The 12,262-nt window shown below is 52.5% G+C and overlaps 1 protein-coding gene across 1 annotated transcript in view; it reads right to left on the minus strand.

Moving 5' to 3' along the window:
- Nucleotides 1–12,262, minus strand: part of Ppp2r2c (protein phosphatase 2 regulatory subunit Bgamma) — a 95,048-nt gene that overhangs the window by 24,802 nt on the left and 57,984 nt on the right. Inside the window, 4 exon segments of the mRNA XM_052736085.1 lie at nucleotides 2,286–2,463; nucleotides 4,771–4,883; nucleotides 6,957–7,122; nucleotides 9,160–9,257. Of these exon segments, the coding sequence (XP_052592045.1) occupies nucleotides 2,286–2,463; nucleotides 4,771–4,883; nucleotides 6,957–7,122; nucleotides 9,160–9,257 (555 nt within the window).

A 12,262-nucleotide genomic window follows, 5' to 3' on the forward strand; every position in this document is an offset into this window, starting at 1 on the left:
GAGGGGTCCTGCCAGCCCATGGCAAGGACAGATGGGACTGGGCCATGGGACTGTGGGCTGGTCATGGGGCCAAGAGTAAGAGGGGACTCAGCAGAGGGTGGAACATGGTTCCATGGGTCCCTGAAGGACAGACAAGTCTGAGAGTTTGGGGATGGGATGAGGGAAGTGTCACCAAGGATCACCAGCCACCAGTGAGGAGCACAGGACAGTCTCGGAAGCCAAAGGGACCACTGGGAACTTTGAGCAGAGGCTAACAGGAGCAAGATAGAAAGGGATGCAAGACCCTGGTCCAGACCCAGCCCAGCTCCCTGCACTCAGAACGGCCTCCTCAGGATGGATGAGCCAGAGTCCTCCAGGTGACCCCCGCTCAGAGGGTGTCACATAAGCTCAGAGCCATCCCAGCTCAGCATGAGGTCACACATACCTCTCTTCTGGCCTTGTCCACGCCAGAAGTATGACATCTCTAATTACTCAGCTGCCCTCAGACCCGTGGAAACACTTGCAGCCCCGAGTCCAGACCCTTTTCTGCTAAGGGAGGCTCACCTCAGGGACTGAGCCCAGAGCTCTGTTCCAGGTGTCTGAATCTCATCCCTCTGTGGCCTGCCACCAGCAGGCCGCAGACAGGCAACATGGCTCCCTGATTAACCTGCCAGTCAGAGAGGAGACTGCTTCAAGTCCTAGTTTTCCCCAAGCCACCTCTGGGTCTCCAGCAGCACGAGACACACACACCCTCCTCCAGTGAACAGAGCAGGCATCTCTTGTCAGCAGCTTACCAGCCACTTTCACAAAACTGGAGCCACACATAAGTGGGACACAGTTCCACAACAGCCATGTTAGTTTACTCATCCCCACAGGGTCCACCAGTCCACTGACATGCTCCCTTTCCACTCCAGTTCCCACAGGGCCCACCAGTCCACTGACATGCTCCCTTTCCACTCTAGTTCCCACAGGGCCCACCAGTCCACTGACATGCTCCCTTTCCACTCCAGTTCCCACAGGGTCCACCAGTCCACTGACATGCTCGTCTTTCCACTCTCCCTCAGTAGCCCAGGTTTCCTGGCCAGTTATGCCACTCACTTTCACACACACCACCTGCTCCAGGCCCACAGATTCACACGGCAAAGGCCCACCTTGGCTTCTTCTCTGCCTGCCTGCTGCCTGTGGCCCACAGTAGAGGTGGATGAAGAAAGTGTTCAGCATATGCTGGCCTGTCTCCAAGACCCCAGGACTGATCACTGAAGACTCCTGCATATCAGGGCCTTCCATACCTAGTGTCAGCTTCAAGCATGTCAGTGGGTATTGAATAAATACCTATTGGTGAATGCTGTGCTCTTCGACATGGGTGAGCATAATTCCTGAATTCTAGATGAGAAAAGGAGGCCAGTGTCACGGGGCAAGTTTCAGTGTTGGAGTGATCAACTCTCTTTCGTTAGTCACAACTAACTTGTTCTAATGTCCTGTGGCCACGTAGGTCCAAAGACAGTTACAACACACCCCAAATCGATGAAGTCAACATTTTTGTACTGTCTCCATTCCATCACAGCTATGCCCTTCCCTGCCCCTCACTCTCTCCCAGTAGATGCTTGTCATCTATGAGCTCGGACTCTATGATTCAGGTCCCTTACTGGAAAGGGGCTGGTGACAATGTCTATCTCACTGAGCGAAAGCCCAGCACATAAAGCTTCACTTAATACGGCTGTCATCAACAGTCCATATAGTGACATGCTAGCAGCCCGCCCTTCCTGGATGGGCCCTACCCTTCCCCAGCTTGGTGCAGGCTATGCTGACATCTTCTGCAAGTGACTCTCTCCTTAGCAGGCTGGGGGAGGGACAATGCTCAGTCCCTAGCTTGTTCTGGCACCAGGACACCCATTTCTGCCTGACTTCTGACATCCAAGTCTCTGATACCCTAGTTGTCACTCTACATCCAGAGTGACACAATACTGGACCAACATAAGGGGATGCAACCTCTAGGTAGCTGTCCGGGGGGTCAGCCTCCTCTCCTCCAGAGCATGCTGCCTCTAGCTCTCTTGCTTCTCCATCGTTCCTATGGGGACCAAGGTGATGGAGACCACTGACACTCTAAGGAGGCATGAGGTGTGATGGAGCCTTCACAGCAGCTGTGTCTTTAAAGTGTTCATAAATAGACACCTTGTGATCCCACACCTGGCCTCCTTTACACCCTAGATAGGATGATTCTGCAGTCAGGAAGACTGAAGAACCAGAAGTCAGTGTGCTTATAGACCACCCTGAGGCCACTTCCCTGCAGGTCAAGCCAAGGATACTGAAGCTCCGATCAGTGATGGCCAGATGCCAGAGGTTGATGCGTAGGTCATCCGCTGACATGTATGTCTCACAGTCACTGTTGACTGAGATGGAGTTGATGTGGTAGGTGTGGCCATTGGCGAAGATTCTCCTCGGGCTCACCTCCACCATCAGGTCCATAGGCTTCAGCACAGGCACCTGCAGAGCAGAGACAGTCAATCACATGGGCAGGGGAAGGAAAAGTGTCACAGGACACACAATCTTTTTTTTTTTTGTCCGAGACAGGGTTTCTATGTGTAGCCTTGGCTGTTCTGGAACTCTCTGTAGACCAGGCTGGCCTCGAACTCACAGAGATCCTCCTGCTTCTGCCTCTGAAGTGCTGAGATTAAAGGCATGTGCCACCACTGCCTGGCAGAAGACACACAATCTTAATGGGAGGATGCAACGCTCATTCAGGAGCAGGGTGTGAAATAAGTAGTCACAGATGGCAAATGTCCTTCACCTGCCCTGCTCACGCAGCATGCTCTACAAGACTGTTTAACTGTGAGGTTTTCAAAGCTTCCTAATCTGTACAAGGGGCTCAGGAGGTAAACCTGACCCACCTCATGTGAACTGAAGTGCCCAGCATGCGCATGTGCCCACGCACACACACATACACACACAATATTCCTCTCTCTCTCTCTCTCTCTCTCTCTCTCTCTCTCTCTCTCTCATTCTTTTTATATTTTATTTAGTTTATTTTATATGTATGAGCATTCTGACTGCATGTATACATGTGAACTATGTGTGTGCTTGGTACTCCAGGAGGTCAGAAGAGGGTATCAAACCCCTTAGGACTGGAGTTACAGATAGCCGTAGCTATCATGTAGGTGCTGGGAGCCAAACCCAGGTCCTCTGCAAGAACAGCAAGTGCTTTTAACCACCGAGCCATCGCTCCAGCCCCCGGAACTCTTTCCTGCAAGTTCCACACTCTGCTGGAGGATGCAAGTCCTTATGCCTCTTAATTAACTCTACCGAGCCACCTTCCGGCCCTCACTGCACCTAAGAAGATCTAGCCCAGTTCCCTCAACCCAATCATAGGCTCAGGGCACACTGAGCTCAACTCAGTAACTACAGGGGAAGTGTGGCTATACTCTGGGACTCAGTTTCTCCTTTCTGTCATGGACATTTTCTGACTTGCTGTCCCCTCAACTGCAGGCGAAGAGCCCTTCACAGACACAGCCCACCACACCATGCCAGTAAGGAGGCATCCAGGGTGTGTGCTGTGTAGTGGATTAAAATTTTTCATCCTGGAGTGGGGGGAATTCTGAAGACATAGGATGCAAAAGGGAAGTGGAACAACAGGGTATGTTAGGACAGGATGTTTACAAGGTGAAATAACAGAATGGTCTAAGGCAGTGATTCTCAACCTGTGGGTCACGACCCCTCTGGGGGTCGAACAGCCCTTTCACAGGAGTCACATATCAGATATCCTGTATTTCAAATATTTACACTATGATTCATAACAGTAGCAAAGTTACAGTTATGAAGTAGCAACGAAATAATTGTATGGTTGGCTGTCACTACAACATCAGGAAGGTTGAGAACTACTGGTCTAAGGGGAGGTGTAACAGTTCATCCTTCAGGGAAGCTCCTTTTGGACGGTAGATAAACAACTCAAAACAGCTTCAGGAAGTCCCTGAAACCGACCAGGTTTCACTAAGTCCCTCCCTTTCCAGGAGTATATAAGCTGTGAAGACTACAAAGTTACTCTCTAACAAGCTGAGCTGCTTAGAAAAGGCTCAGCCATCAGCCTGGAAGAAGCAGAGACCAGGGAACTGACCAGCCGAGCTGCCTGGTAGAGATTCAGACCAGCTGAACCACCTGAAAGGGCACTCCAAACTGTCCAGCTGCCTGCAGGCTGTGCAGTGTGCTCCAGGTTCCCAGCTTTTGTAAGCTGTCACCACGCTGGGGTGGGCTTTGATGGTGTAACTGTTTATCACTCATTTCTGCTCCTCTAAGTAATCCCAATAAAACTCGTTGGTTCAGCCAAGCATTATGGCACACGCCTTTAGTCCCAGCACTCAGGAGGCAGAGGCAGGCAGATCTATGTAAGTTCAAGGCCAGCCTGGTCTACAAAGCGAGTTCCAGGACACCCAGAGCTATTACACAAAGAAACCCTGTCTTGAAAAAAAAAAAAAAAAACCTCATTGGCTCACCTTGGTGGGCTTGGTAGTATCTATACTTTGGTCTATTATTGGTTCCCTATCTAGGATGAGTAGATTGTTCGTTCATTGCCCCAGGAATAATGTCACAACAGTATGGACCTGACTCTAGCTCCAAGAGTCCTAGACATCTCATGGCCTGGTAGAACATAAACGCTGGACATTCTGTGCAGGACGTCACTGTGGACAGGTCTGTCTTTCATTTGCTCACCTGCAGAGACGTCACTGTGGACAGGTCTGTCTTTCATTTGCTCACCTGCAGTGACGTCACTGTGGACAGGTCTATCTTTCATTTGCTCACCTGCAGTGATGTCACGGTGGACAGGTCTTTCAGCTTCCCCTCCTCATCCTTCAGGTTGTAGCCCTCCGGCCTCTTGTCTCGTTCGGTGATCTTCCATAACTTAATAGTTTTATCTTTAAGAACAGAATGGGGAAGAACAGCCAGGTCAGGAAGAGAACACCTGCTCTAGCCAGAGGGACAATGACATGTACCCCAGGGGTCACCCCACGCCCCTGTTCTCACACAGCCAGGTTCTCCCTCACAATGCCTTACATAGACTACCTCTGCATTTGGGGAATCTATCTTCACCCCAACTTTCCTAGTCGCTGACAGGGGATGTTGCTAGGTCAAAGGGCACGGTCCCTGCAAGGATCACTACTGACCTCTACAATGGGGCTGTACCACTGTTCCTTCCTGAGAAGAGGGTGGCCTATCTGCCCTTCCTAACTCGATGGTACCTGCCACCCAGAAGCCAGTTCCAAGGGCTTCTCTTCTCTGAACTCCTCCCTCGGATGTCACAGGAGGAAGTGTAGATGATTGTAATCTCATGGCTCGCCTTGGCTCTGCCATGGGCACTGTTAAAAAACACATCGGCTCTTGCTATGAAGGGTCTTTTAGAGGCAATTAAAATTTAAATCCATCAAGCCGATAACCTGCCACCAGGAGAGGATGGACATCGTATAATTGGCTGAAGGCCCTGGCAGAACAGAAGCCCACCTCCCAGGGAAGAAGGGACTCTGTCAGCAGACACCCTTCAGGCTTGAGCTGCGTGCTTCTGGCCTCACAATCACAGGGGCAAGTTCCTCTCCATCTCCTCCTTTCCCTCTCTCCTCTGTCTGTCTCTCCCCCACAGGTCTGGGTCCCCAGAGAACCCTGATAACCTCAGCAGTCAGAAACAACACTGTAAGCATGGGAAGGAGCTAGAGGGAAAACCGGTTTCCGATGGGGCCTTCAATAGGGACCTTCAGTCTTCTGTAAAGAATGGGTGGAATTGGGGTATAAAGCTGGTCTAGAAGTTTTGTGGAGCTAAGAAGTAGGTGACTCCCACGGCTGGCCTTCCTTCCACAATGTCAGGAAGTTATTTTTAAAGACAAATGTACATGCATGGGCACGCACGTGAGCACGCACACACACACACACACACACACACACACACACACACACACACACACAAGCTTAGTGTCATCTTTACACGCTCCTAGTCCCATGTGACTATCCATCCACTCCCGCACAGGATAAAGACCCCAGAGCACAGGTGTGCTGAACCGATCCCAGCCAGGCCTCCAGAAGGCCAGCTAGAACCTGTCCTCTGGAAGCCTGGCAGAGACACACAATTAGAGTGACAAGTGTCATGCCAAGGGAGGGGTCAGGCGGAGGTGAGACATCAGGGCAGACTTCCCGAGGCAATATCCAGTGGATGGAGAGGGGATGAGGAGGGAAGCCACCATGTGAGAGATTGTGGGGGCAGGCAGGTGACAAAGGCTGAGTCATTCTCAGGAAGGCCTTGGGGCCCCCTCAGCAGCAGGACTTCCTCAAGGGAGGCACTGGTGACACCATCTTCCCAGCCTCCCTCAGGCTCACACAGCACAGAGCACTGGGTGGATATCATAGCTCCCCACAACCTCAGGAGGGAGCCCAGTCGACCCCTGGGCAGTGTGCATACTGAAGCTAATGAAGCAAGGCCACATGCTCCAGGCCACAAAGCCCGCCAGGACCCAAGTCTGCCCCACCAGACTCCTGGCCCTGACTCTCGGGCTGAGGAGGGGAAGAAGGGGCAGCAGGGCGAGTGTAGGAACTAGTGGGTGCCCAGGCCAGCAGGGGCTGGGAGGCCTGGACCCAGTCTAGGGGTGGCAGGCAGAGCTGGCACGTAACAACAGCTTTCTGAGGTCACACAGCGTGTCTTGGAGGAGAGGGACAATGGCCAGCTACCTGTCTGTTCTCCCCACCACTGGGGGCAGCCCCAGTCTGGGTAATTGTGACTCTGACTAAGAGTTCAGTTGGTATCTTGTGGTCACTGGTTTTGGAATATTCAACCTCATCTCTACCTTGGAAATACCCATGACCATTGTGTCTACAATGCGGGGGGAGGGGGTGAGATTTGTGATTAGCCAGGGAAAGCTGAAGAGAGTGGTCTGATCAACACTAAAGTCACAGAGAAACCCGGAAGCCGGAGGGAGGTCAGGCTAGCCATCCCCGCCGGGCCTCACCGTTGGTGGACAGCAGTGAGTGTGCGGCGTTCTGCTGCGGGAGCCATTTGATCTTGTTGATTTTCTCCTCTATCTCCAGGCTCTTCAGGTAGTCAAACTCCGGCTCATGGCTCTGGAAGGTGCTGTACACGTCGTACTCACCCTGGCTGTGAGGGGCGTTCTTACTCTGCAGGGAAACCCAAAGGCAGACTGAGCCACAGGAGCAGCCAGGGCTGATGGAGGCAGACCCGAGATGAGGCTGAATCCGCTGTGCACTGGGGGGTGCTATCAACACCACCAAAGGAAGCTGCTAATGCAAGTGTACATGTGTGTGTGTGTGTGTGTGTGTGTGTGTGTGTGTGTGTGCATGTGTGTGCGTGTGTGTGTGTGTGCAGGGATGTGTGTTTGTGTACAAGGGGCGTGCAGGTGTGTGTGTGTGTGTGCAGGTATACATGCATGTGTGTGATCACGCATACAGAGACAAGGGACAACCTTAGAGGTCATCCTCAGAACACTGTCCATCCTCTTTGAGGCAGGGTTTCCCATTGTCCTGGACCTCACCTGGGGATCTGCCTGCCTCTGCCTCCCCAAAACTAGGATCACAGGGTATGTATTTTTATGTGGGCTCTGGGGATCAAACTTAGACCCTCATCTTGTGAGGCCAATATATCCATGAAGTGGCCACCATTCACCCAGATGAGGCCAGATGCCAATCAATGCCAAGGCTCTATCTACCCTCATCTGTCAGGCCCTAACCCAGCTTCCCATGGCAGCTCCCATCCCAGTTTGGGCAGCAGAGTTCCTGCTATGAACCCCCTCTTGGTGGAGACCCCCAAATACTGAGTGTTAGACCTGCCATAAATGCCAGGGACCACTTTTCTAGCAGACAAGTCAAGTTTCTATGACAACATGAAATCACAGCCAGGAACAAGTGAAGACGGCAGCCAAGCCCAGGGTCAGTTTTTTCTGTTCATTTTGAAAGTGTCTATTTTTAGGTTACCGGTAGTCTCTGTCTTGCGTGAGGACCTGTTTGAAAATCCTTCCACGTTTTTTGCCTCCTCCTCCCATGAGCACTAGTTGTGAAAAAGGTCAGCAGGACCAGAGGGAAGAGACAGTAAAGGGGAAAAACCAGAACCTCTGAGCACATTTCTCTTTGCAGTGTGCAGAATGATGGCTGACTCTGGTGTGCCCTGGTGGGACAGTCTGTCTAATGACACCTGTGTGCATCAGGATGTCCCTGGCCTGCCCTTGGGGAGCTATTTTAAGCTCTCCATGCTGCAGTTCTTCAGCTGTCAGATGAAGGGTAACAGCAACTCTCTGCCTGGTGGGTGGGGTGGCGATGCAGGGCTGCATGAGCTAATGCAGCATGGGAGACAAGTAGCATGGGCGAGGCTGGCTTCAGCTCCTCTCCCTAGCCCTGCCTCCCTGAGCCTCTCCCTCCTCCCCCTCCCTGGTTTCTCGTCTCCAACACATTCAGTGGTGAGAGGCCCCTTGCTGGAGTGGTGTGTGACGACACAGCCAAGAGCCCGGCAGGTTTCCATGGGGCTTGCTGCTGATTGGCTTGTCTGTAAATGGGTGTGCATCTGTACCCTCAGAGGCCATCAAGAATGAGCAAAGGCAGAAACCGTATGGAATACGGAATAGGGACAGCTCATCCCAATGTCTGCATAAAGTAGTTTCTCAGTGAATGGGCAAGGGGTCTCGGACCACACAGTTCTCTCAAGGTTTCAGAAATGACCTCCTGGGTGGATGGTCTCAGGCTGTTCTTGTTGTATTCAGAATTCTGCTGCACAGCAACAGGGGAGAGCAGAGGAGCAGATGGAGACTGACTTGAAGGGTGGAGGCCTGAGAAAACCTGCCAGGCAGGCCAGCAGAGAGCTGGATGGGGTAGGGGTGGGGTTCTACTGGGGACTTGTTGGTTCGCCTGGGACTACAGTACTGTCAGTGAACCATCAGCAAACTCCTGTTGAGTCGGGGGCTTTAGGAGCTGACCCAGTTCACCTCCTAGGCCCATCCCCTTTCCCTCCAGCCCCAGGGACTTCATGAGAGAGGGGAGTCGGTGAGGGAACTCTAGATGGGACACGTAGGCAAGATGGGTCAGAAGTCCTGCTCAGAGTATAGTCTGCACCCTGCCAGGCCCACATCTGCCTTGACCCTACCCTCACCCCTAGCCATCTGCCCATCCTCTTCCCACCTCCCTCCTGACCCCCCACCCCCACAATACCTCTGGTTCCCGCTGGAAGATAACCACACGGCCACCCTTGTCACCTGTGGCCAGCAGTTCCCCAGTGTGGTTGAACTCGACAGTGGAGATGATGTCAGCTTGAGGAAGCAAGACAGAAGGCATTGTTAGACCACTGCATTATCCCACAATGACATCAGTACAGTGCTATGCTCTGCAGACCCACCACCCCGGGGGGCCCACGGAGCAGGTGGGAGCCCAGGAGTACAGAGCATGCTGAGGGTCCCCTCCCTCCTGCAGGAGTGTGGGATTCTTCCCGACACCTTGTCCCTCACACAGCATCAGGCAGGCATCCCCCTGTGCTCAGCAGGTCGCTAGTACAAATCTGACACTTAGGCTGGGCTCCAGGCCCAGAGGACAGACCTGGGGACAGTGTGGGGCCATGCTGAGGGCCTGGAGCCTATTGGGGCATGTAGGCACCATTCCACAGGGCTTAATGCCATCAGGGCCGTCCGCAGGCCAGGTTCTAGAAAGCTGAACTCAGTTTAACACCCAGAGGCCTTCCTCATGGAGTTGCCCCAGTAACTGGTGTCTGACCCGCCTGTGTGGGCAGGTGTCTGGAGAAAGTCCACAGTGCTCACGCCAAACTCCAGTCTCAGTATCTGGGAACAAGGGCAACACCCAGTCTATTCCCCAACCTTCTCGGGCTCTATGAGTCACAGCAAAAATTGGCCTGAACATCCCAGGCAGCCAGCTACAGGGCTAGGACCATGCACGGGAAAGCTAGGCCCTGACATGGCAGAAGGAAAGTTGCTCCTTCTAGAAAAAGCTCCAGAGTTCACCAGCCCCAAACCTGAGGCTGCCCTACCACCAGGCTTTACTGGAACCCCAAAATGATCTTTACTTTTAATTTGAATGTATTTCTAATATTGAACAGGTGAAAGTATCCCTGTAAAAAATGTGTTGCCAGTACATTTTGAAGCACAGAAAGTTCTAGAACATCGACCCATATGCCCAAGCAGCACCTGGTGGCAGGGCAGGGCAGTGTCTACACCTGTGAATGGGATCCTGGTCATTTTTCACATTCCTGGCCTGGGCTCTGTCAGGGCCAAAATCTCTGGCTCCAATTGTGGTAACAGGATCGTCTGTAACAGTCCTCCAGGGACGCCAGCAGAGCACTGGTCTCCCTGACTATTCCATCTTCAGATAGCTGCCAGGGAGATGCCTACACCCTTGAACCATGGTCTCTCTCCTCACGCTCCGCCCCCCAGCAGTTCCTAAACCTGGGTACTAGCAGTAGCAAATCACTCCTCCCTGTCCCCACAGCCTCAGCTCCGGCTCAGTGACACCCAGATCCCAGTGCTATGACCTGTCTGCTGCAGAATGCGTGTTTAACTGTGCAAAGATGTGCTGCATTTGTTTATGTTGTGGAATATTTGTTTAACTGTGTAGAGATGTGTTGCATTTGTTTAATTATGTAAAGATGTGTTGCTGTTTTACCTTGCCTGACTAAGGCACCTGATGGGTCTAATAAGAAGTTAAATGGCCAATAGTTAGGTAGGAGGTACAGCCGGGACTTCCTGGCAGGGAGAGGGAGGAGGAGGAGGAATTTAGGCTGGCTGGGTGGGGGGGTGGAAAAAGAAAAAAGAAAAAGAGACAGCAGGGGCCAGCTAACCAGACACAGAGGAAGCAGGAAAGCAGGACATACAGAATGAAAGGTAAAAAGCCCTGAGGCAAAACACAGCCGACTAGAAACAGGTTAAAAATAAGGTTAAAGAGCTAGTGAGACAAGCCTACGCTAAGGCCGAGCATTCATAATTAATAATAAGTCTCTGTCTTTATTTGGGAGCTGGTTCACGGCCCAAAGAAAACGCCAACTACACATGTCCTTCAAACGAGGGCCAGGGCCTCTCCTAAATGGTCTCCTACCTCACTGTGCCCCACAGGCTGCAGGGAAACAGTAGGCGGAAGCCAGCAACACCATGACTGACTCTATGATGTGTCATTTCCCTGCCCAGGGCTTCTAGCAGCCCTGCACTCCACAGTCAGAGCAGTCTGTAATTGTGCACACCAGGACCCCAGACCTTCCCTTCCCCTGCACCTACTCCCTTCTCCGGAACTCACATGCCCCGCACCTGGACAGTAAACCTCCACCTGCCCTGGACTCTGGGCTGGGCCCTGGGATTGGCTTGGGCCTATCTATGGGACAAGAGCTAACGAGCTGCAGACAGGGCCAAGAAGGGGCTGCCACACTCAGCTCTACCCTGTCGCCTCTGCTTCTGCCAGCAGAGGGACCTGCCCAGGCTAGCCCACCAGTCCCCACAGTGGGGGGGGGGGGAGGCAGGTGCCACAGGGCTGCTGGCCAACCCCAGCCTGCAGCAGGCCACTGACAAGTCCAAACTCAGCTCTCTGCAGATGTGTGACAAACGGTCTGTAAGTGATAAGACACCCTCTAAGCCGACCCTATCCTCTTCTACGTCACCATCATTCCATGCCTGACCCAGAAGTCTCCTCTTCCCGGTTGACGTCAGCACCAGTCTGGATATTGGGCCTGGGTGCTCTCCCTTGACATCAGTACAGCACAGTCTAGAGACTTTCTTCTCATCTTGCACATGGGCAGCCTGCTCCGCAAACCAGTGTGGCCACCTTGTTGAACCTTTTTTTTTTTTTTTTTTTATTTCTTTTTTTTTTTTATTAATTTATTTTGCAATACAATTCAGTTCTACATATCAACCACGGATTCCCTTGTTCTCCCCCCTCCCGTCCCCCTCACCTTCCCCCCAACACCCCCCCCCCATTCCCATCTCCTCCAGGGCAAAGCCTTCCCCACAGACTGAGGTCAACCTGGTAGACTCAGTCCAGGTAGGTCTAGTCCCCTCCTCCCAGGCCGAGCCAAACAATCCTGCATAGGCCCCAGGTTTCAAACAGCCAACTCATGCAATGAGCACAAGATCTGGTCCCACTGCCTGGATGCCTCCCAAACAGATCAAGCCAATCAACTGTCTCATCCATTCAGAGGGCCTGATCCAGTGGGGACCCCTCAGCCATTGGTTCATAGTTCATGTGTTTCCATTCATTTGGCTATTTGTCCCTGTGCTTTATCCAACCTTGGTCTCAACAATTCTCGCTCATATAAACCCTCCTC

The sequence above is a fragment of the Peromyscus californicus genome, unplaced genomic scaffold (assembly GCF_007827085.1).
Source record: "Peromyscus californicus insignis strain IS unplaced genomic scaffold, ASM782708v3 Scaffold_13__1_contigs__length_99412109, whole genome shotgun sequence".
In the NCBI taxonomy this organism is placed as follows: Eukaryota; Metazoa; Chordata; class Mammalia; order Rodentia; family Cricetidae; genus Peromyscus; species Peromyscus californicus.